Source organism: Schistocerca gregaria, chromosome 8 (genome assembly GCF_023897955.1).
Source record: "Schistocerca gregaria isolate iqSchGreg1 chromosome 8, iqSchGreg1.2, whole genome shotgun sequence".
Classification (NCBI taxonomy): Eukaryota; Metazoa; Arthropoda; class Insecta; order Orthoptera; family Acrididae; genus Schistocerca; species Schistocerca gregaria.
The window spans coordinates 202,310,409-202,337,737 of record NC_064927.1 but is presented as its reverse complement, the minus strand read 5'-3'; the positions used below and the strand labels follow the sequence as shown (position 1 = coordinate 202,337,737).

The 27,329-nt window shown below is 39.7% G+C and overlaps 1 protein-coding gene across 3 annotated transcripts in view; it reads right to left on the bottom strand.

Annotated features, from left to right (window-relative positions):
- The window catches only part of LOC126284992 (sex-lethal homolog), a 97,394-nt gene that overhangs the window by 56,597 nt on the left and 13,468 nt on the right, over positions 1–27,329 (bottom strand). For all 3 annotated transcript variants that reach the window (XM_049984281.1, XM_049984282.1, XM_049984283.1), the window contains one exon: positions 958–1,133. In XM_049984281.1, coding sequence (XP_049840238.1) covers positions 958–1,133 — 176 coding nt within the window. The remainder of the gene's footprint in view (positions 1–957; positions 1,134–27,329) is intronic.

Sequence of the window (27,329 nt, the reverse complement as noted above, 5' to 3'; positions counted from 1 at the left end):
CCTCATGGTTTATGCAAGATGGTGCCCGGCCACATCGCACGGCCGACGTCTTTAATTTCCTGAATGAATATTTCGATGATCGTGTGACTGCTTTGGGGTATCCGAAACAATACAGGAGGCGGCGTGGATTGGCCTCCCTATTCGCCAGACATGAACCCCTGTGACTTCTTTCTGTGGGGACACTTGAAAGACCAGGTGTACCGCCAGAATCCAGAAACAATTGAACAGCTGAAGCAGTACATCTCATCTGCATGTGAAGCCATTCCGCCAGACACGTTGTCAAAGGTTTCGGGTAATTTCATCCAGAGACTATGCCATATTATTGCTACGCATGGTGGATATGTGGAAAATATCGTACTATAGAGTTTCCCAGACCACAGCGCCATCTGTTGTTGACAATTGTAACTACTGTAATTTCGAAAGTTTGTCTGCCTGAAAATGTACTGTTGTCCCAAGCATATTGCAACAAACGGTGTATTTCTATCGCTGCTCGTTTAGTTTGTATTGCCGTTTCAAATATACCAGTCATTTTTTAAACACCCTGTACAAACTTTAACACAATGAAGTGTAGTCTAGGCTACTGTGAGTGTTGCCTCCACAAAACTTTTGTACCAACAAAAGAAACAGATACTAGACCGTGCCAGTTAGGATATACTATTACAATGCCCCAAATCCCACAAATGGTCTAATCAAACCATAAATCAAGGCATAAGCCACTATTAATTTACAATTACAAATGTCGACCTATTTTGTGAACTTGGACTGTGATACCATGTCTTTTCAGTTTCTGTTGGGCATCCTAGCGATGTCATTGGAGACAGCTCTTTATTTTCAATTCAAACAAATGTACATTAAAGTGAAGTCTGCAATTATAAAAGTATTTAAAGAAAGTAGTAGTAAAGATTTTCCCACATGTCAGAAAGAAAGACAATAAAGAAAATTAAAATAAAAGCTTACCGTGGCAAGTTTGTTACATAGAGATTCGTATCTTTAATATCATAACCCGATGGTCGTGCAAAAGAAACTTTCAATCTTTTATTCTGCACCTGGAATCCATTTAGTGTTGCGATGGCACGAATAGCATCCTCAGGTTTTTGGTAATTCACAAAACCAAAACCATAGCTGTATCCAGTCTGCAACACAAACATCCATTACATAAAATAAAAATAGATTATCATACATAAAATCTTCATCATTTTATTACAATTAGAAAAGAATATCAACAAACCAGACTGTTCATACAAGCCATTTCTCTATTCTCATAATGGAAATATGAGATAAACCAATCACTTTTTCCTTGTGCCACAATTGAATGAAACAAGGTCTGCAGAGTAGCATCTGCTAATGAAATAGTCTCCTTTTCCACATTTTTCTGAAGCAGCAAAGTACGAGTGGGAAAATATGTTAACCAATGTATTTCCTATTTTACTATGAAGTGGAAATCATTATTCAAAATTTAGCACAATTTACCTGTTTCAAATATGATATTTACTCGATTATAAGATGATGCTTCTTCCCAAATTCGTCATTGGTAAAATACAGTCATCTTATACTCATAGATTAAACTACTGCTGCTTAGGTCAACATTTATCTGTTGTTTAATACATTAGTACAGGAGTCGTCTTTCATTTAAATATGAAGCTTTGGCTGTTCAGGTCATGTGAAGATTTATTCTGAAGAATTCAGAAGAGTGGGCCTGGGCATGCAATACTCCATTTAAACAGGCTCAAGATTTTGCGATATACAAAAGTACTCCATACAGTATCAACCTTGCCTGAACCATCATGTGACATTTGAGTTGCATGGCATACTGCAAGGGAGCCTATGAACTAGTCACTAGAATACTCTATCGCTCTGCTTAAAATCTGACAATTCTGTGAAAGACAGGAGGAAATAGCATTATATTCTGCCATGTTACAAACTACTGTTCTATTATATAGTTATGGATACAGAATGCAAACTTTTGTGCTGCTTTTTAAGTACAGCTCACATCCAAAGTCAAGAATTTAGTCCTTAAAAAAACGTTAATTGATTCTGAACCCAAGTCAATATTTAATTTGGTTGTGCAAGAGTTTAACAATTTACCAAATGGTTTGCACATGAGAAATTCGGATGTTGTTCACATATTATAATTATTATGTAGTATTCTGCCTAGTGGTAGGTGCGTGTCTTTGTACCGAGAATTTCTGACAATAATGTTTTCTGTCTACAGCTTCTTCCTTCAGTCTGCAGTATACTTCCATATTTAATGTCATCCAGATGTTCAAATCTTCTTCCTTGGGCTGCAGTTGTTCTGATCTTCCTTCTGATGACATTGTGTGTGAGCCCATCATGCGTAAGTATGCATCTGATCCAGATGACTTTGCTCTAAAGCAGGGGTTGCTAGCCATTCTGACAACAGCATTACCCCTGAGTGCAATATGATATTAGCTATTTATCCCCACCCACACTGTCACCAACATTAGCACCTACCTAAATTTTAGAGTGAAAAAGAACTTTTGTTGATCACTCATTTTAAAATCACAAAAGATAAGCAACGTTTAGTTTTTGCAAAACACCTGTGGTTTTATTAAACCATGAACTATTGAGTCAATGAGACTATTGATACTGTACATTTCCAACAACACAGAATGACGACGCATTTGTCAAGCACAATGTGAGTGCTACCTGCAACTCCTCCTCAGAAAAGAAAGCCAATCGTCAAGGACTGGACACACTTTACAAAACATGCTTCCTCTGTACTACTATTCTCACTAGTGACAATCGCTCACTCAACCCCATTTGAAATCAACCAAATCAAAATATGTGCACTATACTTAGGCCCCTGTTTGTTTGTCACTTGATTGCTGGCCTCCTTACTTCTAAACTGGCAGAAATTTAAAGACTTCAGGCTGCCAGTACTTCATGTCAGACTACTGTCACTAAATAATAATAATAATAATAATAATAATAATAATAATAATAATAATAATACAATATAGGCCCTGCAACAGATACTGGTCATTATGAAGGGAATAATGAAGCAATTTCCAGTTTATTCTGGCAACTACCAACAACCCCACAGCAAGTATTTTCATGAGATATTTAAGCATAAGTGAAGTACAGGTCGCTGTCATGGGTGCATGGTACTATGTACAGAATGTGTGTGTAGTGGTAGGGCAATGTGAGGATGATGATGATGATGATACATTCATTTCACAAGTTTTCCACATCCATTTGAAGAAAATGTAATTGCTGGTCTAACTTGTGTAATCAGTATTATAGCATTGCATGAAACAGAGATTAAATTATTTTTGAAAGTCCATTACCATAAAACTCCTTTGTTTTTGCCATTCATTCAGAAAATTTCATTTTACCTGTAAGGGGGTAATTACCCCAGGCTGTGAACCACTGCTCTAAAGAACTGTATTCAGAATAATTTTCTTCTATCTTCCTTTTCTCAGTACATAGTAATTTGTCACCAGATCGGTTCACTTGATATTCTCTATTCTTCCCCAGCACCACATTTCAAAACTTTCCAGATTATTTTTTCTTCATTCTTATCATGGTACATGTCTCTGCTCTGTACAGGCCAATGTTTCACCAGTTTCTTCCTTAATTCCAAGCCCAAGTTGCCGGTCAGCAGAGTCCTATTCTTGTTTCATGGGAACTTGGCCATAGCATTTCTTGCTCAAATTTCATTTGTGTAGTGGGCATCCTTTGTCAGCAAGCTTTCCAAGTACTTGCACTGTATCACATTCTCCAGTTCTGCAGACAGTTATCCTCCTCGAAGGTTCCTCCTGTTTTGATATCCGTATAACCTTCGACTTCTCAATGTTGAATTCCGTGCCACATTTCGTTTCAGTTTCCACCAACCATCATGTGTTACAGCTGTCTTTAACTTTTGGTGACCACTGTCAGGCCACCTGCACACTTGATGGTGCTGATGAGTCGTCGTCCTATCCTGAAGTTTCCACATCCTTTCAAAGCTTCTCTCACCAACCATTCTCCACACAGTTTGAAGAGACTCAGTGACAGACAACATTCTTGTCTGACTCCTCTTCCTATTTCCACAGTGTTTATTTCTCTGCAATTTTGTTGCATTTTTACCCTTTGTCCCAAGTACAAGTTGAAAATACCATGTAAAAACATTATCAGCTTTCAATCAACTTTAGAGCAAGATGACGGCATTCAGGAGAAACAAGATTGAGCACTTATCGAGAATTAATGGTTTAACAATGAAATAAATCATATTAAACTAACTGTAATTGTTGTTATAAGATTTAAGAACAGTGACTCCAATTAAAATTACTTTGAGATTGACGTTTCAACAAGTTGAATGGTAGGAGTCAGCCACTAGCCAACCATAGTTCCTTCTCGAGCAACACATATTCACTGTGTTGCCAGTTTTGTGGGTACCCACTGCCATTGCAATCTGCAATCCGCAAAGTACTCTTAATTGAAGTATAATACCGACAGACATCACTAGATTGTGGGGTGAGAGAAAGTTTGAGAACAGAACTGAATCATGACTGCAATCTTTTATTTACATATTAGTTGCTGTTACTGCAAATGACACACACACCAGAAGACATTTCAGTCCATGTTTCACAGTTGCCCAAGTACAGCATTACAGAAAAGTTGCAAGGAGAACAGTCATGCCAGCTTGGCTGAGAACTACGATGAATGTGGGGAGGGAGTGGTGGGCAGGCAACAGACTTCATCATAGTGTCAACCATGGGAATTTTTGTCGTGTACTTTATTTTTTATTAACAGCTAAGATGTTTACACTGTAGTTTGCTGGAATCCATTTGTAGTTGGAATGAACTCACTTTAAAATAGGACAAATACTCAAGAATACTATACATTTCTGTAGGAGACAGTAGAAGTCTAGACAGGTGCCAGTGGCTACTTAGGTGATGTGTGCATGTTGTTGATTCTTACCATAAAGCATGAAGAGAGCAAAAGAAGTGTGTCAGCTACTGGTTCCACGCAGCCCATAAGAGAGCAATGGGCAGGAAGCAAGACACAATTAGACATTCTCAGCTCAGTATAGAAGCGAAATCTGCTATGTTGTCACAAAAAAGGGCTGTGTTCCCAGGTCCCACTGTAACCACAACCTCAACAATTGCAACAGTACTATTGTATTACAATACATTAGTTATTCACGACTCTAAAACGATGTAGCTTTTAACACCTCTGTTAAATGTCGCAAAAACAAAAGGGGTACAGCACACAGTGCTACTGATGTGGACCTAAAATCACACTGCTCTGTGCAACAACGAATGAGTTACACTCAGTGTCGGTCAGTACATCAAACAAAATGGTTCATTTGTCAATGATCTGTTTGTCGGCTTTCTCATTTTCCTCATTATTGACACACGCTGGTTCATACAGGAAAATTGTTGGGCATCTATCGACACACTGCTGCAATGTGCCCAGCGAAAGAGGTGGGTATTGTTCTGTTAAACAACTGTTTTACCCGGCAAGATCATAATTTTCTGCCAGTTTCAGTTGACTAGTAGCACTTTAAGAGATACAATAACATGATGTCAAACAAACAGTGTGTACCGTTACCAAGTAACGAAACAATTAATGTAATCGAGGCAAGTGAGAAAGACAAACTCTCTGCGCACGAGATTATGTTGCGTTTCAAATATGATAAAACATAAATTTATGAGACTTTACGAAATAAGGATAAGATTTGATTGATTGACATGACTTTTAATCTCATCATTCTGTAATTACCTTTTCCAAAACACAGTTAAACAGTAATGGAAAGAGTCCATCTCCCTGTCCAACACCAGTCTTTGATATCAAATGAGAAATTTCTCTCATTAACTTAACTTTAGAGCTAGTGTCCGTTATCATTTCCTTAATCAGTGCTGGAGTTTTACTATCTAGCCGTTGTTCCTCTAAAATTTGGAAAATGAGATTCACGATCAACTGAGTCATAGTCCTTTTTAAAACTCCACAAATGTACATACAATATTGTTACTAGAAATCCTTTGGTGCCTAAGGATCAATTTTAAATTAAGAATTTGTTGTGAACACGATCTATTTGGTCTAAAGCCTATTCGGTATTCACCTATTTTACGTTCTAACTGTTCTTGGGCTCAATCAAGTAAACGTTGCGAAAGAATTTTGTATGTGACCAGGAGGAGAGAGATTTCTTGGTAATTATTAACATTGGTTCTAGTTCCTTTTTTATGCATTGGATGAATTAGGGCCATTTTACAGTCCTTAGGTATTTTCTCAGTTTGCCAGATATGTGCTATTAGCTGAGCAATCTCTTTTATAGTGTTCAGGCCAGCTGATTTAAGTAGTTCTGCAATTATACTATCTTCTCCGGATGCTTTACTGTTTTTAAGTCTTAATTTGTTTAGTTATTTTGGCTTTGTCATGTTCTTTAGAGCTAGCGTTGGTGTTATTAGTTTGCTGTGGCTGGAAAGTATTCTCCAGTTCTGCACAGCTGAATAGCTTTTCAAAATAATTAGCGAGAACCTTACAATTTTCCTGATTTTAAGAGCCAAACTGCCATTTTCATTTCTGAAGCAAAGATTTTGAGGCTGGTAACTGGTTAGCTTTGTCTCGGATGTTTTATAAAAGTTTCTTATATTGTTAATTTGGAAGAATTTATTGATTTCTAAAATTATTATTTCTATTACTATTAGTGGCTGTGGTTAGACACAAAGCATTAACAGCCTGAAGTGCTCCAATTTCTGCCAGTTCAGATGTAAGGAATGCAGCAATCAAGTGGTTTACGAAGTGTGCATATTTTAACTTGATTAATTTTAAATGGGGTGCAGTGTGCAGGTCAATCAAGTACCAAAATGGAGAGCATTAAAGCAGATGAACTATGTTTTGTAACAAGTGTCTACCTCCATTTTGGGTAGTTAGCTTCCTTATCTGTGGAGGAGTTGTGGATAGCACTTGCAATGCACCACAAATCCCATTTCCATAACATGCCTTATACTATCAAAGATTGTGACATATGTGACTTTTCAGTTTTACAGTATATATAATAATACTTCAAACAGACAATAAACTAATGATACTTATGGTGTAGCATCTTCAAAGAGGTATTTTAATTACAATTATAATGCATTGTTGCCATTCAAGAAATCTTCTATTCTATAGGAACATTTATCTTTCAGATATTTTTCCAGGTCTCTTTTGGTACCTTTTACATTTGGGTCATCCATACCTTTCCGTATTTTATTTACAAATTTCATGCCCATATAGTATGGGGTTTTTTCATATGATTTTAATTGGTGGGTGGGTAGCATGTAGCTCGTGCTATATCTAGTAATCATATTGATGCCAGAAGCAGTTACCGTAAAAAAATTGTGGGTTTCTTTTCGTGAATGTGAGAGTTTCATAGATGTATATGCTTGGAATGTTCATTAGATCTAGTTTTACAAATAAAGGTTTACAATGTTGCTTTGGTTTTTCTACAGAAAATTGTATGATACCTAATGACTGAAACAAAATATTCATTATATATAGTTTTTCATACAGCTAAATCAGTAATACTATACAAGATATTTATAATATATACAAGGCTATTCAGTCGACCCAGTATGTTGTCCACATGGTGATTCCATAACAGGTTTTTATTGACTAATACGCCAAGGAGTTTGACACAGTCTGCAGTCTCTAATTTTTTGGCCATATACCTTATTTCTCTTTTAGACTGTGCAGAGTGTTTTGTGGCGAAATGAACAATTCCTGTTTTTGTAAAATTTAATGTCAAGTTAATGTTTTTGACCCATGCCTCCACTTCCCCAAGTGTTTGTTCAATATGAGGAATTAGGCCTACCTCATTTTTGCGACAGACAACAGCTGTTGAGTCATCTGCAAATAGGATAGTATCAGACTGGACCTGGCACGGCATATCATTAACCCTTTCACTGCGCATTTACTCTCAGCGGCTCCCACCCTGTGTGCGTTGTTTTCACCCGTTGCATATATATACGACTGTAGCAATCTACCATTATTATTGAGATAAAAACTCTATCTCGCCTTTTCTAAGTTTTTTTTGATAAAGCACAGACATGCCTTTGCAGTTTGCTATCACAGTTCCACAGGCATTAATCACTCAGTCATGCAAATAAGAAAATAACGTTGGGCTAGTGTACCAATTGTCAACATATAATATGCGGCCTTTACCAAAGTAACGTTCAAGTAAAGTGAGAACAATGCTTCCAGGTATCCCAACATTTACACCAAAGTCAGTTTCCTATTTTACGTCTGTTGCTGCACCCACATAAATAATAAAGTCAAGAATATAACGAGTTTCACAATCACATAACACAAAAAATTTTACACCAAAGCTGTGGCGTTTGGAAGGAATGTACTGCTTGAAGAAGACACGACCTTTGAAGAGAACTAAACTTTCATCAATGCACAAATTTTTTAAAAGGACAGAAAGCACCTGGGAATACTTTTCTTAAGTGATCCACTATTTGATGTAATTTCCAGATTTTGTCATCTCCAGGGTCCTTACTGTTATCAGCAAAATATAACATTCTAAGTAAGAGAAGATATCTATCACTCGGCACGATTTGCGCAAACATTGGAGTAGACAGTAACTGATCATTGGTCCAATAACCATTTATTTCATTTTTTCTCACTTGGGCCATCAGCAAATTTACAGCAAGGAAACAGTAAACTTCGTCACTGTTTCTGTTTTTCCAATGTCGCAGTCTTGATTTTTCACTGACATCATTGCAAAGGTGTTTATAATATAAATTACATTGCTCAGCTATGTAGCTCACTATTTCTTGGCTAAAAAAAATTTGGAAGCAGTCATATACAGTACATAAATCATCGAAATTGACAATTTTGCAACCGGAACCACTGATATCAAAATTATACACTTTAGGGTCCAAATCGGAGTCTTTCCATCTAAAATCAACTGTTTTGTGTTTCTTGGGAGATTTTTCAATCATACACTCAGACTCTTTTTAGGAATCGACGATAACATCAAAATCTGGATCTGCATTTACTGGTTAAGCGTTTGTTGATTCACAAATATTTTTTATATTTGTGGTGACAGATTTATTTGCCAGCTCACCGCCGTCATTATCTGTCCACCCATAATCAGCTGGATTGGGCATGGTTTAGAATACTCAGCAGCTCGTTGTCTGTAAACGGACGGTAACGTCGCGTCATTTTATTTGGTAAAGCAGAAACGGCCGCACACAAACTAGGTAATATAGAGATACGAATGAACTCAGCAGAAAGAGAATTCAGTATTCAATAGTCGTTCAGTTATTTTTTAGTATTCCAATAATTAAACTTGTGCAACAATTACCTCCGACTCACTGGCCCGATTGTTGGCTTTATACGTAACTATACGACTGTAGCAGGGAACCGAGGTAAGTATTTTTTATAGCAAATAGTATACATACGTCTGGAGCACAGAAACAATTAGAGTATATTTACACCTGGAGCAGTGAAAGGGTTAATATAATACAGAAAAAGTAGTGGCCCTAATATTAAACTTTGTGGGACCCCTAATTGAGCGTGTTTCCAGCCAGAGAGAAATTTCTTGCCATTGATGTTAATAAGTACTCTTTGTTTTCTGTTTGCCAAATATGTTGACATCCAGGTAAGAGATTGGCCTTGAAAACCATAGTGTGCCAATTTTTGGAGAAGCAGGTCATTATTAACTGTGTCAAAGGCTTTGGACAGGTCACAAAAGATGCCTGACACACACATTCTATCATCAAGACATCTGCTGAATTTTGTGACTAATTCATTTATTGAATGGATTGTGCTGCGGCCTTTTCTTAAACCATATTGATTGCATAAGATAATGGTGTTAGATAAATTGTGATTTTCGATCTCATCACATGCAGCTCTTTCAAATATTTCTGAGAAAATTGGTAATATAAATTGGCCTATAGTTGCCCAATTCATCTTATTTGCCTTTTTTATGTACTGGCCGAACTTCTGCATATTTTAATCGATCTGGTAAACATCCCACATTAAAAGATTGTGTCGATTATGAAAGAGAGTAGATATGCAATACTGTGATGGACTACTTTTATTATTTCAGTGGGAACCTCATCCCACCCCACAGATTTTGAATTTTTTAGGGACATTATGATTTTGATGACATCTGAGATGGAAACATGAGAAAACTTAAGACATGGGCAATTACTGTCTGTCATATTGGGCTTTGTTTTTGGTGGTGAACAGTCAGCAAATTTGTTACAGTTTATGAAAAAGTCATTTAATGATTCACAAATGGTACTGGGTTCTGTAACAGCTCTACCATTTATCACTATTTTAGAAGGGCATTTTCTCTCTGCCTCACTGTCAACTTCGCTTCTTATAACAAACAAAACAGCTTTTGATTTGTTTTTTGCATCTGAAATGAAGTTATTATTCACAGTACATTTTGCTAGTTTAATTAGTTTGTCAAATGCTTTTTTGTATGTGCTTACATACTTAAGAACTTCAAGGCTTCAATTTACTTTTGCTCCCATATCCAGTTTCCTCTTAGTAGCACTAGACATTCTAATTCCTTTTGTTACCCATGATCTACTTTTATGGGACCTGGTCCTCACTGTTACAAAAGGGAAGCAGTCATTGAATATACCCAAGAATTCAGTTAAAAGGTTATTGTAATTGTCACTTGTAGAAGTGTGTTTGCCACACACACACACACACACACACACACACACACACACACACTAAATATCATTCATCATTGATCCTTTTAAAAATAAAAGTGTTGCAAGAAAAATGTTTCATCCTAAAGTTTAGTTAGATGCTGAAGTTGATGATAATGTGGGGGAGGGGAAGTACAAGGTACTAGCTGATATCTGATTGCACCCAGAAGTAATGGTCTAAAAAAAGGTTGGGAACCATTGCACTAAATCTTTGGCAGTAGCCACGAGAGGTGCCAAGCTTGCCAACAGCTTACACATCCATGACCACATCACTGATTTTCAGACATTATTTAGCTCAGCAATGCCACATGCCCAGAAGCAGGCCACACATTAGAAAATGCTAATAGGAAAGGCAGTTTGTGATCTGAGAGCCAAGGACTGTATGTTGCATCATTGTCAAAACTATGTAGTTAAACATTAACTAGAAGAAATATTCCAGGACAGGGATGCAGAGGAATCAATTGAATTCAAACAGTGGGTTCACAGCAACTGTGAAACAGTAGAAAATAATGTCTGAACAGTGAAGAAATTTATTGAAAAACTCTCAAGCACGATTTGGAAGCTGACAGGCCATCATTTCATTGTAAAACATCAAATGGGATACTTGAAGTCATTGAAGACTGACTTGAAAGAAACAGGATAGTTCTGATGGACGTTGCCAAAAACTACTCACTTGCAGCCTAAGATGCTGCCCAGGACTTTCATTAGGCTAATTCACACGCAACAGTACATCCAATTGTTGCTTATTATGTCAATAACATGGGCTCCTTGCAAGATTGAACTGCTGCGTGCTTTTCAATAAATTGTTAACACGATACAGTGTCAATACGCATTTTTCGAATTTTTAGTGACTTGAACAAATGTTACCACAATACACTACTTTAGTGATGGTTCAGTGGAACAATATAAAAACAACAAGAACTTTGAGAATTTTTGCAACCATAAAAATTATTTCAATGTTAAGGATGAATGAACTTCTTTGGTACAATCCATGGGAAATTTCCCTATGATGGAGTTGTGGAGTTGGTGGCACGACTAAACAGTTGATACACAGGATAGCCTTCTAAGACCTTCTCCTGATATATATTGACGCCAAAGGATCTCTTCGATTTTTGTAATCAAAATATACATGGAATTAAATGTATTTTTGTCACAAAAGCTGAAACTGAAGAAAGCAGGAAGTTTCATGAACAAACATGGCAAGAAAGCAGCACAATATCTGGTATTAGATAGAATCACCAATTTGTACCAGTTGACTCAAATGCAATTTGTGTCCGCCAAGTTGCCAATGACATGATATATTTTGTTGCCAGGAATTTCTGACACCACTATTCCATATCTGAAATTGCCTGAGCTGTCCTCTGGTTGATACATTGCCTGTATTTATGAAAACAACTGAAGCATTGGCATTGGCAATGTTGTTGTAGTTTCAGTTGAATGATGCGCTGATAAAATGTACGCATCCATCAGGTCCTGCTCATTCATTTTATTGGCCAGAAAGGCAAGAGATATGTTGGATTCTGGAGCAACATCTGATTTACATGGTCCCTGCACCTTCAGTTACATCATCTTGCTGATAATATCATTTTCCAGAAACTGTGCTGAAAGAAGTGGCTTGTAAATGTAACAGAATGTGGAGACAGACTACTATCAATTTAAAATCAAACTGTGAACATCGGTTTCAGAACCGTATAAGACACCCAGTTTAGGCTTGAGAACCTATGATAAGATGCTCCATCATTGGCATGCTCAATCATTGGCTTGACAACCAGGCAGACACCATTGGAGGCTTCAGAACCTCAGTTAAGAAACCAAATTACAGGCTTGGGAATCTAGACTAAGAAACCCATCCGTGGCTAGTATTCCACAGCTGCTGTTGGTGACCCTACGGCGACTGGAGTTGCCAGTTCAAGTTCTTGAACTGGTAATGACAGAGTCACCATTGACCAGTGCAACAGAATACTGATAATTTCTCAATAAAAAAGGCATTAAAAGTAGTTTGGAATAAAAAGAAAACGGAATTGGAATGTTAAAATAAAAACTGCTATATGGGAATGATCCTTATTTTGACCCTTTTCTTAGGGAAGTGTTTGGCAATGTTAGTCAGTCAAATTCACTTTTCTAGGAGGTTCAGAACACGCTCCTCCTCATGAGAGTGGTTTTAAAATGTTACTAAATGTGACTTTTGTGTGCAACATGGGACTGAAAATACCCTATTTTTAATGTTTTTGCAAAAATTGTCAACCTAACACAAAATTTCTAAAGTCACAGAAAGAGTTAGCAACTTAAATAAATTTTAAAAGAACAACTTGTAGACATACTATGCATCACATTTGGCATCTATTACTTAATTATTTATGGAGCAATATAAAACTTTGAACTTTTAATCTTTTCAGAGTGTCAATTTTTTAGACCGACTATAATATAATTATCTACTTATGGAGCATACAGAAATAACTATTGCCATTAAAAAGAGTGGAAAAATTGTAAAAGCTAGCTAAGTTTCATGTTTTTAAAACAAATACTAAGAGAGGTATTAGGTCACAAAGTTGGTGAAATCTTACAAAGTAATGAAAAGGTAAGCTGCCACTCACCATATAGCGGAGATGCTGAGTCGCAGATAGGCACAACGAAAGGACTGTAAGAATATAAGCTTTCAGCCGCCAAAGCTTTTGCTGAAAACAGACCCCCCCCCCCCCCCCCCCAAACACACACACACACACACACACACACACACACACACACACACACACACACACACACAAATGCAACTCGCAGATTATTTTCATTTGTTTTCGACAAAGGCCTTGTTCGCTGAAAGCTTATATTGTGCCAGTCTTTTTGTTATGTCTATAGGCAACTCAGCATCCCGCTATATGGTGAGTAGCAACTTCCCTTTTCATTATACTGTTACATTCCATTCTAGATTTTCCATTGCTTGGAGAAATCTTAGTGTTGTCCTGTACTGGGTCATCGTATGGGGTCAAACAAATGGCTGTATCTGAACACGTATCCACTGGAGGATCTAAAACTTAAGCACAGTTCGTCTGAGACATGTGGTGTTCTACATACAAAAATTCAGCAAAATCCAAGATTGTTGAATGGGGAGCCGTAAGCCACTTGACAGGGATGGCCCAACAAAAACAACTGTTGATATGGTCAATGGATTAGTTACGTTTTTCAAAAACTTTCATTTGTCTTAAAGGAACCAGGAAACGAAAAACTGATGAAATAATTTTTTTTGTTGTGTTCAGTCATAACCCTTTTCTTCCTAGACAACAATATGTATGGTTTTTATACGTCTGTTGCATACTGGTAGGAAAGAGTGAACATTGTATAATGAGTTTGTCATTCATTCAGCTGTGTTTAAACCGGCAACAAAGGCAATATTCGTCTTTATTCCAATCATTCTTTGTCCACTGCTTTTCAAGCTGCTCACCCTTGTCTGAGTGAATGTAGGTAACAGCTGAACACCAATTCAGCATTCTGTTTAAGCTTTAGTCGTAGTGATTTGAAGGAGACTTTTGGGAAAGTTATGGATTTCAAATGCTTGTCCAAGTACTATATACAAACCCAGAGAAAGGAGCTCTAGATGCACGAGAAATTTTGGTGGATACAGTGGAGGAATGGAAGTTACTGGTGCAGGCAACATGTCCAATCTTTCACAGGCGAAGCTCAGTGTACAGAATGCCAAGTATTTGGGCAATGGTGACAGGAAGACTTTTCAACATGTGCTATAATGTATGCCATACCAAGGACAGCACATTGTAAAACTTGAATGTGTTGGCCATATCCAAAAGAATTTATGTTCAAGACAAATGGAAGTCCTTTAGGACCTGAACGGGGCAGAACACTTCCTGACACTAAGGAAACATCAGGGGATGGCAGCCTAACAGATTCTAAAGTAGGTCTGCTCAAACATATTATGGACAAACAATGTGGAAAAATTGGCTGCTAATAATTTAGAAGAAATATGAAATACTGTGCGAGCTACCTTCTTTCACAAGATTGCTACGGATGACAATTCCTATCATTCCCACTCCCCAAAGGGCTCACATTCAAGGTGTAAATATGACAGCTAGTGTAACTGGTGATGAACATAGACATGACCATTCCCTAACAATGTCAGTAGTATACATCATAAAATGTATCTTTAGAAACTTAGTTAGCAAAAACTTGCTTCCAAAGGCCTGACCAGATAGAAGGTGGACGGGTGTCATTCCCACTGTGACTCAGTACCACCCAGGACTAACAACTGAATCACATTCTCCATTAGGGTTTCAAGCACCCATTGTCACGCCCTGAAATTAGAACTGTCATACTCACCATTATTGCCACCCATCCCACAGCGGTATTCCACCGGCCACCGAACCTACACAGTATCCTTGTCCATCCCCACACAATGCCTGCTTCCAACCCCTTGCCTCATAGTTCATATCCCGCAATAGACCTTGATGCATGACCTGTCCCATACATCCTCCCACACCACCTACCCCAGTGCAGTCACAAGCAGCACCTATCCCATCAAAGGCAGGCTACCTGTGAAGTCAGTCGTGTGATCTACAATCTAAGCTGCAACCACTGTGCTGCATTCTACGTGAGCATGACAACCAATAAGCCACCACCCGATTGCTTCCCCCCATCATGCACTGCTGCTCGCAGTCTGGTCTCAGCGGCCAGAGACTTTGGACTTGCGCATGTGAGTTACTTTTGCAAGAGTGGTTATTTGTTTTGTTTTGTTTTGGGGCGCAAAAACAACTAGGATTCTACAAGCCCATGTCAAAACTATAGAACACAAAGACAGAGAGGAGTTAAAAAATGACTACACGCCAATCCCAATTAACATAAGAGTAGACAGCTAAAAACAGGGACATGGAGAAAATACACTACAGAGAAACAGAGGTCCAGAACTAAAATTTAATGGCCTTCGCCGTATTGCTTTGATAAAAAGTAAAAAACAGTTGACAGCCTGTGCGTACTTTGCTAAAACAGATGATAACTCAGACGGAAAATGCAAGCAGAAATGTAAATGGTTGAAAAATGGGCATTCAGTCAGAAAATGGTAGACAGTTAAAACTTGGGAACAATGTGCACAGAGTGGTGAGGGAGCCCCACTTAGCAAATGATGATGGCTATAAAGGCAGTGCCCAATACACAACTTACAAGGGCTGACTGAAAAGTAATGCCTCCACCTTCGTAACTCAACAGTTGGCAGCACTGGTATGCGGGAGGTACTGGCTTGTACCGTAGCCTCTTCTCTATAACTCCAGTTGGTGGGAAGCCTTAGCATTGAACGGTTGTGTTGTTACAGTGTAAAGTATGGAACCCTTGCAGACAGTCGGTCAATGCGATTCAAGCAACATGCAGACATTGAATTCTTGACAGCAGAAGGTGTCATTCCAAAGGAGATTCATCAGAGAATGGAAGCAGTTTACGGTGATTGTGTTGATATGAATACTGTGTGTCACTGGGCGAGTCAGTTTAAAGATGTTGAGGTGGGAACATCTGATCTGCGCGACAAACGAAGAGTTGGGTGTCCTGTGACAGCAATCACCGAGTTTCACAAGCAAAATGTTGACAGACTGATTCAGGATGATTGTCGTATCACTCAAGAGAGAAACTGCAAGCACAATCGGCATTTCACAAGAACGTATGGGTCACATTATTGCTTTGCTTGGCTACCTGAAGATCTCTCCACAATGGGTACCCCGGATGATGACTCCTGAAATGAAAGTGCACAGACTTGAAATTTGCCAGTAACTCCTCTCCTCCATACAGTCCAGATTTAGCACCGTCTGACTTCCATCTGTTTCCAATAATGGAAGACGATCTGCGGGGACATCATTATGCTTCTGATGAAGACATTGAGAGAACTGTGAGATTGTGGTTGCGGAAACAGAGTGTCGACTTCTAAGTGACGGCTTCAGAAAACTTGTTGGTGATTATGTGGAAAAGTGAATATTGGTAATCAAAGATCACATTCTAAGGGTTATTTCTGTGTTTGATTTATTAAAATATTCCCATGCAAAACCAACTAAGGAAGGGGGAGGCATTACTTTTCATTCGACCCTTGCAGTTAAAATGACCTCCTCGCGGCAGGAGGGCTGAGAGGACGTCGTCCAAGCTGCTAGGAGTGGCTTATCCGGAGCATATTCCCATGAAGGGAGAACAAATGGCAATGCCAAAGTAACACCACCTCCTGACAGACAGCAACACAGAGATCATCGGAGGGAGTACTAGAACTAGTGGGCTGAGGTACGAGGATTTCAGCCTTGGCAGTAGTGTCAGCAAACTCATTTCCTGTCACACCGATGTGACCAGCATGAACAGCACAGTGGCTCCATCAAGAGTGAGCAAATGACCGTCTTCCTGGACCCACGGCACAAAGAGATGGGCAGTGTACATCGCACAGAGGCTTTGAAAGACACTGAAAGAGTCTGAACAGATGACACAATTGAAAGGCCTGTGTCACTGGATGTATCCGTAACCTGATACAGGGCAAAGAGCTCCAACAGGGTGTATACATGGACAAGGAAAAAAAAATCCCGGATTTCCTGGTTGAAAACACACTTTTTCCCAGTTGAAAATACACCTTTTCCGTGTTAAGTGACAGCATACTTTTCCTAGGCACTGTAAAACTTCTCAATCCCTAGAATGCTTATGGTTTTCTACACAGACATAGAATATTCCGGCACTTTAGAAAACGAAATCCATGGGGGAAATAAACACGTTTTGGAAAGATCTTTGATGTGCAGCAATATGTACGCAGCATTTTTTCGTGTTACGGAGGTATAAATTCTAATTCCACAAAACACTGCATGTTACTTTCCAAAGCAATGAAATCGAGATTGCAACGCACTTTTGTGAGCCACTCATAGCTCATGTCACGTGAGCTCGCCAGCTGATGACAGCATAGGACACGGATTGTAGTCAACCAATAGCAAGATCACTCTTTAAGTAGCGCGAACACACAAAAACGAAAAGTTAATGGTGGAAATTAATAGACATAGTGTTACTACAAGAAAAGCAAAGCTTTCACAAATAATATTCGTCTCTAAGATTAATAAGCTGCAAGAGAAGCTAAGCTTCCACATACAATGCTGATCTTTTTGTGCATGTTACACTTTAAGAAACATCACACAATGTGCCAGTAAAATTTTTAATAGACATTTCGTTTCAAGTAAATTGACTGCATCAGCGCAAAAGATTAATAAAAGCAAATCTCTTTAGCAAACAGAAAAAAATAACTTCATTGTTCTGCAAGGTGATTAACGCTTGACTGTCAGAAAGGTGGAAATAAAACCTGAAACTAACAACATATTTTAGCCTTCCTAATGATGCGAACGTCTTTAATTCATTTGGTGGCTCTCGGCCACAGAAATCCTTTTTGTTTTCATTTAAAGTGAGAGCAATAACCGATGAGGAAACAGCAAAATAACTAAACGTAAACACAGGTCACATGGAGACTACCCACCTCACCACTACAGCTCAGACTGCTCTGTGCATCAGCCCCGGATCTAGATATCCGAACTGGAGCAATTTAGATAGTGACGCCAAGCCACACACCTGTAGCCAGAAGCGGGAAAAGGTACCCACGCACATGCGACTCAACTGCGCACACGCAAGAGCCCGCCCGCAACCGCTCAAATGAATCTAATGTAAACAGCTGTCACGTCACGCTCATCGAAGGCAATTTGTTGTTAGGAAGCACTGCATATTCTTCCTAAAGCCTTTGACACACTTTGGTTGGCAGACGCTTGTATGAGCTTAGTGTTTTGTTGTTGTATATGGCGCATTTCCTTTGCGACTCAAGTCTTATTTTCGTCCCCCCCCCCCCCCCCCTCCCCTCTCGTTCATGTTTTGTTGCTACAGTATTATTCTGCAAAAGCGGGATACTGTAATATCCTTTGTTAAAATATTGGGTCTTACCAGTCAAAATCACAAAAATTTAACTGGTAACTAAAACAATGAAAAATTCACAAGTTATTCCCGGTTTTCTCCCAGATGAAAAAAATCTCGAGTTTTTCCCGTATCTCCCGGATCGTACGTATACACCCTGTGTAAATACTGAGCAGTGTGCCGGAAGCCAATACCGAAAAATGTCAGTGGCAATAACTAAAGCACACCCAACAAGACAGTCTGTCCAACAGCCATCCATGTACACAAAGGTACAGTCATGAAGTTCCATGCAAAGGTCGTGAAACTGGTGGCAGTAGAGCGGGGCTGGAGTAGTGGCCAGAAAGTGAATGATGGCCAAGGTTAACAAGAACCAATGTACAAAGTCTAGGTGGTGAAGGGTTCACACCCACCAGGAAAGTTGCACGGAGCAAGAAGTTAAGCTGTCAGAGCAATAGCCGAAAGCTCTCCAGGAGGTAACAGAGAAGAGGGATGCACCTTATACTGGCGATCAAAGGAGTCATTGAAAAAGGAGGCATAGGATAGATTGCCACGCAATGCAAACGGCACATTTACCCACTAAAGAGAAAGTCACGGTGGTAGGACAACAGTAATTCAGAAGCTTCTGCATACAGGTTCTCAACTGGGCTAGTGTAAAAGGCACCAGTGGCCAAACAGATGCCACGATGGTGGACAGTATTGAGACAACGTAAGAGAGATGAACATGCAAATGCATAAACAAAGCACCCATAGTCTAGTTTTGAATGGATAAGGACCGGTATAAACAGAGGAAGGTAATTCGATCTGCACCCCAGGAAGTATCATTGAGGACACATAGGACACTGAAGGGCCATGTACAGCGGACTGCCAGGTAAGACACGTGGGAAAACCAAGAGTTTCCTATTGCGAGCAAGAGCCACAGGAAGGGAGCCGGCGATGCCAGGCGGGTGACTGACCATTAAGGGCTAATGACAATAACAAATAGGATGGTGCTCAGGGCAGAACCCTGAGGCACACCGTTTTCCTCGATAAAGGTGCCCAACTGGGCAGAACTCACACAGACATGGAAAACTTAGTCTGTTAAAATTCTCAAGGAAAAGGGGTAGGCAGCCACGTTAAGTGCCACATGTAGAGTACGGAGGATACCAGTTCTCCAGCAGGTGTAAGAGGCTTTCTCCAAATTGAAAAACATGGCCATAGTCTGGGATTTCTGTAGAAAAACATGGGTAGACAAAATGACGAGATGACCAACTGAAGAATGGTGCACCCGAAATCCACACTGTGCAGTGGTTAGTAAATTGCGAGACTCAAGCCACAATACTAGCCAGGCATGAATCCTATGTTCCACCACCTTGCAAACACAGCTGGTGAGAGAAATGGGGCAGTAGCTAGGAGTACTTTGCCCTTACTGGACTTAGGTATGGGTATGACAGTGGCTTCACACCAGCTTCTGGGAAATGTGCCCTCTGCCCAGATGCGATTGTACATATGAAATACAAAATAATGAAAGGGGCTGCAACATCAGAGTGTGACAGCATCTGGCCCTGTGGAGGTGTGTCAGGATGACGTGAGAGAATCATCTCGCTCCTTCATAGTAAAGGTGGCATTGTAGCACTCACAGTACTGAGAAGAGGAGGATATTGCTCGAGTCTCCTCCACTTGTTTCCGATGGAGAAAGGCAGGGTGATCGTGGAAAGAGCTCGAAATTTCCGCAAGATGGCAGCTCAAGGTGTTGGAGATAGCAATAGGGTCCACAATAACATCATCTGCTACTGTCAGGTAGGAAACTGGGGAATGGATCTTGGTCCCAGAGAACCGTTGGAGGTTGGCCCACATGACAGAGGAGGAAGTGGAACTGTTAAAAGAACGAGTGAATGAAATGCAGCTAGCTTTTTTGATATCCCAAATAACACACCACACTTTGAACGCATTTGTTTACAATGAATGGAGTTTGCCATCGTAGGATGACAATTAAAAAACACGCACCTGGTCATCACAACTGGGGAAATTGTGTTCATTGAAGGGTAATCATGGAGGAGTAACACCGACAATCGGCCTTAGTAAACTGCCATTTGGATGTGCATGCAGGGGGGGTAGGAGTCAGCAAATGGACAGCACAGGGGAAATGGTTGCTCGCGTAGGTGTCAGAAAGAACGAACCACTCAAAACGATGGGCAACATGGGCAGTGCAGAAGGATAGGTCCATACGGGACTAGGTGTGCGAGGAGTTGGAAAGGAATGTGGATGCCCCTGTGTTAAGGCAGAAGTGATCAAGAAGGTCAGCCAAGAGAGCACCTATTTGACAGGTTCTGAGAGAATCCCAAAGAGGATTGTGTGCATTAAAATCACCGAGCAGCAGAAATGGGTAAGGTAGCTGCCCGATAAGCTGGAGGAAGTCTGCCCTGGTGACATCAAATGATGGAGGGATATAAATAGTACAAAGGGAGGATTTTAGGTGAGGAAGGAAAAGGCGAACTGCAACAGCTTGAAGATGGGTAGTCAGGGAGATGGGATGACTATGAACGTCATCCTGTGTGAGCAACATGACTGCCATGAGATGAAACGCTAACCTCAGGGGAAAGTCAAAACGGACCAGAAAGAAATATCAAAGCTCAAAACGGTCATGAGGATGCAATTTTGTTTCCTGAAGGCATTATGCAAGAGCATGCTGTGATTCTAAAAGCAGCCGTAAATCCTCTTTGTTGCATCAAAGGTCTTAAACATTCCATTGGAGGAAAATCATGAGGAGGAAAAAATGAAGGGTTGTCACCTAAGCGGTTGCCAGGTGCCAGCCTGCAACAACTCGCTGCTACAGGACATAGAGGCAAAAGGACCCTGCTCCATGAGGACCACAGAAGCATCGGCTTTCTTGTGCTGTAGGTGTGTGGAGTCCAAAGTAGTAAAACGGTTGGTGGTGCGCACCGATGACATGGAGCTCAGCCAGACGACTGTATCACATGGCAATACCGTCAAAGAGGATCTTTGTGTCAGCAAAGGAGAAGACCGTTTGCTTTTGTTGGACTCCTTTGAGCCTTTCTGGTTAGCAGAGGAAGACTTACATGTTGGTTGGCTGCAGGGATGTAGGAAGCCTTCACAGGAGTACTCCTCCTGTCCTTTCCAGGCTGCCAGTTGTGTGGTTGGCAAATTCACACCTTGAAGTGAGAGTTTGATGGTTTTATGCACAGCTGAACGAGGGGACGGTGATGCTACCTTGACACTGGGTGAATTCACAATCTCAGAGCAGAATTTGAGGTACCATGTCTGTGTGGCTATGTCCTTCATGGAGCGAGATGTAGCAAGAACAGTACTATGCACGCCCGACAGTAACGGAGGGTTTACAACCAGTCAACAACTTGTGAGCAACTGAATAAGGAACTTTTTCTTTTACCCTCATCTACTGAATAGCTCGATCATCAAGAAACATGGAACAACCTCAAGAGAAGGCAGCATGGTTGCCACTGTAGTTGATACAGCAGGGAGAAGGAGGCGGACAATCTTGTGTGCATGCCTACCACAGGTTACACATTTGGCTGGGTGTCGACAAGAGTATCGAGTGTGGTTGAAATGATGATATTAGTGGCAGCACATCGGGTCTCGTATGTACAGTCAGACTGTGATAACTTCATAGCCCTTCATAGCAGGCTTCGATCTTGGACAGAAGCACCACTCTATCAAAGGTGAGAAAAAGAGTGTGCGCGGGCACTAAGGAGGAATCTACCTTTTTAATCACCCGATGGACGGCAATGGCATCCTTATTAGAGAGGTACGTTTGGATTTCACCATCAGTCAGCCTAGTGTAAATAACACCATGGGAAGAAATCACAGTTAGCCGTGGAGAAGCAAACCAACAAGCAGTAGTTGCGCTTGAGGCTCAGAAGTGGTCTCCAAAAGCAAAGTGCTATTGCATAAACGAGAGGAGGATTTCACAGGGCAAGCAATTGCATCAACACCTTTCTGAAATGGATTTACCATTGCATAGGACTGACTGTCTGCAGTACGTGAAATCATGAGTAACCATGGTGCACCTGGAAGCGTCTTCAAATTGTTTGCATCATACCATTTACATTTCGTAGACGATTGTGAAGGTGATTGACTCACAGTGAGAAAATCACCCATGACTGGCAGGGTCTCCGATGGTACGCTCCTTCCAACTGGAGGGCCCCTCCACAAGGTGGCGCACCCATCTTAGGTGATTATTCACACCTCAGGTTACACCTCATGAACACCTGACAGATGGAGCAATCAGCAATTTGGGAAAGTAGCAGCTCAGGCAATCACCCCTCCCTGGGCCTGGCCTGTAGCAGGGGGTACGTGCAAATCCTACCTGTCGACATGGTGCTGGGAATTACACGTTACCCAGTCACCTGCTATGCGTCAGACGCTTGGGCTGGCCTTCAGGAGCGCACACGGAGGAAGAAGGAAAAGAGGAACCCTAAATGGCAAAGCAGAGAAAGGATAAAAGAAGGTAAACAAAGAAAGGAAAAGGGAGCGAAAACAGTGGTGAGACTGTTCTTATGCCAGCAATGGACAATGCAGAACATTCCCAATAACATATCAGACATATTCCCCAAGGGAGGGGGAAAAAATAGCAAGAGGATGGACACAGAAGGAAAAAGATGCTGCAAAGGCTGGGGTCCCGTGGTAGCCAAGTACAAACCCTGAAAAGAGGGATGAGCCCCTTGGGGAGGCGGAGGAGGAGGAGGAGGAGGAGGAGGAGGAGGAAAAGGAGAAGGAGGAAGAGGAGGAGGGGGAGGGCAGTCGGGGGGTGGGGGGGGGGGAGCATTTGCACGAGTGTGTGTATATGTTGTCGTCTATTTCCAACTAAGGCCTTTTTGGCCAGAAGCTCACTTTCTAACAGTGTTTTTGTTGTGCCTATCTGCGACTCAGTACCTCTATTGTATGGTGTATTTTATGCTTATCACAAAAGATTTCAAAGAAAGCAAATTTTGCTGACTGTTTTTTATTTTTATTAACAACATACTTTTTAAGTAGATACTAATGCATAAGTAGGGTCCAGGACCTGAAAATATCTTTTAGCACAATCTTAGCAATACCAACACATTTTCCAAGAGTACACAGAGGGAAGGGATGCTTTAAGAAAGCAACAAAAAATTTAGAAAAAATATAAATACAAATTAAGACTTAAATTTGTGGGTTAAGTATTACTGAAAAATTTTAAACAATTATGTAATTCCGCATAAGAAATCATTAAAAACAATATTTTTTGTTAATAGTGCACAGCAACTATGGGTGAAGTTAAGAGCAGTAGCAGTGGTAGCCACAATCACTACTGTTCCAAGAAATGGAACCTCCTCACATTATCCATGTACCTCCTTTATCAAGTATGTGGCTAAAATTGAGAATGAAATCTACGAAGGAGAAGGTCACATACAGTACTGCATACAGCAGATCATACATATGTGAAAAATTAACACCTTAAAGCAACAGACCCACACGAATGACATTTTGTTGCCATATTGAACATATCACACACTATATGGGATCATGATCTCAGGACAATTGTCATGAATAAGAATTACAGCTCCACGCATAATCCCCTCTAATTACAGCGTAGTTCTAGAACCGTGCAAGTGATAACAGAGCTGATGGATGTTACCATGGAGGATAATTTTCAACAAATATTTTACCTTTTGTCACTAATGGTGTAGGGAGATTGCTGCTAAAAGCAATGAAACAGGACAGATCGCAACACACCACAAAGGCAGCATTGGATGGCAGACAGGCACATTTGAAATAAATTTAAAAGTAGACTTAAGACAAAGTGGCTCAAATGGAATTGATCCTAAATGATTATGCTATGTACAATAGATGTACATGTAATATAGGACATATCAAAAACCGAAAGCATTCATTATCACTTACTTCTCAGTAGCTACAATTTTGATTACACTCTCCAACATTACTGATAGCAAACAACAACATACACAAATTTAATTTAGTAGATACTTTTTAACACTGTAAAGTTCCTTTTCCATCAGACAATATTTGGGTTTCTTTGAATAGTTAAGTGTCACATATACTATAAAGCAGATGCTTTCGTAGACTTCTTCGTAGTTTAATACCAGAGTACTGCCATACTCTTTCAAGCATTGTCATTCAAAGGAGGTATGCTTCACATGTTGTTTTTACTCCATGTATTTTAGGTATGTGCACTAACATTTATAATAACTCTGAACTATCTCATCATGTATATTACTGTTTTATATGTGTGCAAAGATGTAAAAGCTAAAACGCCTAGCTTTTTAAGCTGTTTCTGCACATTTCAGAAGTCCTCCTTAAAATGATCCTAACTGCTTTTCTTCATAATGTGAACACACTTTTTATTTCCTCGATATTTTCAAGTTTTCCCACACCACTATTCCATACTGCACGTACAGTTCAAAGTGTCCATGCTATACCATACACAGAAGCTTTTCATCTGCATATTATGACGGCTGCTTCATTATGAATATGACAGAATTAATATGCTGTTTGCATTTCAATTCACTGTGCACAATAATACCTAAGTATCTAGTGGATTCTACTTCTTCCAACTTTGTATCATCCACATCTACATCCATATGCATAGACTTCTCTTTGTTTCTGAATCCTGCATACAGTTCATTTTCCATGTGCCACTGAGCTGAGATGTTTGCAGAAATATAAGTTCTTCCAACAAGATGCTCCACATTTTGATCAATGTTCGGAATTGTCATGTCATCTGCATAGAATATTGTCTTCTCTTTCTTTCCAACACCTATATCATTCACATTAGTTTAAACAGCAATGGCCCCATTATCGATCCCTGCGGCACTCCATTTTTACGGCTTTTGTTTCTGGCTGGTGTGAATTCCCTATTGAGACATTCTGTTTCCTGGTCCATAAGTATCATTGCAAATGATGTCAGATGTAGGAGATGTAAATATAACAAACTCTTGCATACTTTCCTTACTTTCATTCTATTATGTCATATGGGATCATATTTTGTGGTAACTCATCAAACTGACCAAAAGTTTTTATAGTGCAAAAGCATGTACTAAGACTCATTTGTGGTATAAATTCAAGAACATCAAGTAGAAACATGTTCAAGGAACTGAGTATTCTATGCATTGCTTCTCAGTATATTTATTCTGTCTATTTCCAGACAGTAATTAAATAAAGAGTATCAAAGCTAGGAATAAGAACAATGTACATAAAGACCTAAAATCTAAGTATAAAATGGGGTTCAATATTCATGAACACACATTTTCAATAAATTACCAGCAACCATTAAAAAACTGATAAAGCAGAAACATTTTTTGGTAGACAACTCCTTCTGCTATATGGATGAGTATCTTAACAGGGACTGTTAGACCAACTTAAGTAAAATCTGTGTTACATTTCACTTTTGACAGAATTTGGTCACAAAAGTCAAGATTAGGTATTCTGAGTATAATAAATTTATTAAAATGTTTAACTATGTTTCATCCTGACAGTGTGCTAATTCTGTAAATATTAGCAGTTCCCATTTACTGTAATGTAACATATCCTAACAATCTCCTGACAAATAATTACAGAAATGAATATTATATTCAAATGTTTTATCTTTTACATAATAATTTCTGGCATGTCCCACACCCACGAGAATCATCTCATTTTTGGGTATATGTAATGAAAACTGAATCTAATCTCATTTATTCACTCTCCTACTTGCCCTAAAAAACGATAATTTCCAATTTTTGTGTCAGTATCTTATGTGCGATGGTGGTCAATGCTTCAGACAGAGCCAGAAACATTGCAGATATAACCCTTATTTTGTTTAAGACTTGTATGATGCATTCTGTCAGAGTCCATCCTCAGCACTGACCACTCCCCCCCCCCCCCCCCTCCACCCACGAATTAGCAACTTGCACAAAAGTAACCACTGTCATCTCCAGGCACTGAGGCTTGAACACCATGAGTAGAGATCTCGGCTAGGGTGTGCGAGAGGGTACACAAGAGACATGGTGCAGGAAGGGGGAAGGATAGCTGATTGGGGTCGGATAAAGACAGCCTACCCACATTCATCCAGACCAAGCACAAATGAGACCCCCTTTGTGACTAAGTATCATCCAGGACTGGAGCAACTGAATTGCATTTATTATTTTATTTACACTCAAATTCAGTAGGACCAAATTGATGAGCAAAACTCCAAGGTCATGGAATATGTCAGTATGTGAAAATACAACTTAAAAATAACAACAGATGAAAATAAAATATTAATGAACTCAAAAAAAGTCAATCCATAAATAAACGCAATCAACAATACAATCAGCTTAATTTTTCAGGGAACAGCTCTACAAAATAGAAGGAGTGACCCATGAGGAAGCGCTTCAGTTTCGATTTGAAAGTATGTGGATTGCTGCTAAGATTTTTTAATTCGAGCAGTAGCTTTTTGAAAATGGATGCAGCAGTATACTCCACACTTTCTGCACGAGAGAGCAGAGGTTTGATTTCTGCCAGGTACCAACTGAGTGAAAGCTGCTTATTCTTGGGAATAAGATAATATTGTTAACAAGAAATGACAGTACGGAATATATGTATTGAGAGGCCAATGTCAAAACACACAGACTCGTGAACAGGGGTCAACAAGAGGTTCATGAACTTGCTTCACTTACTGACAGAACCGCCTGTTTCTGAGACAAAACTATCCTTTAAAATGGGAAGAGTTACCCCAAAATATAATTGCATACGAGATAAGCAAATGAAAATATGCAAAGTAGACTAATTTTCATGTCGAACAATCAGTCA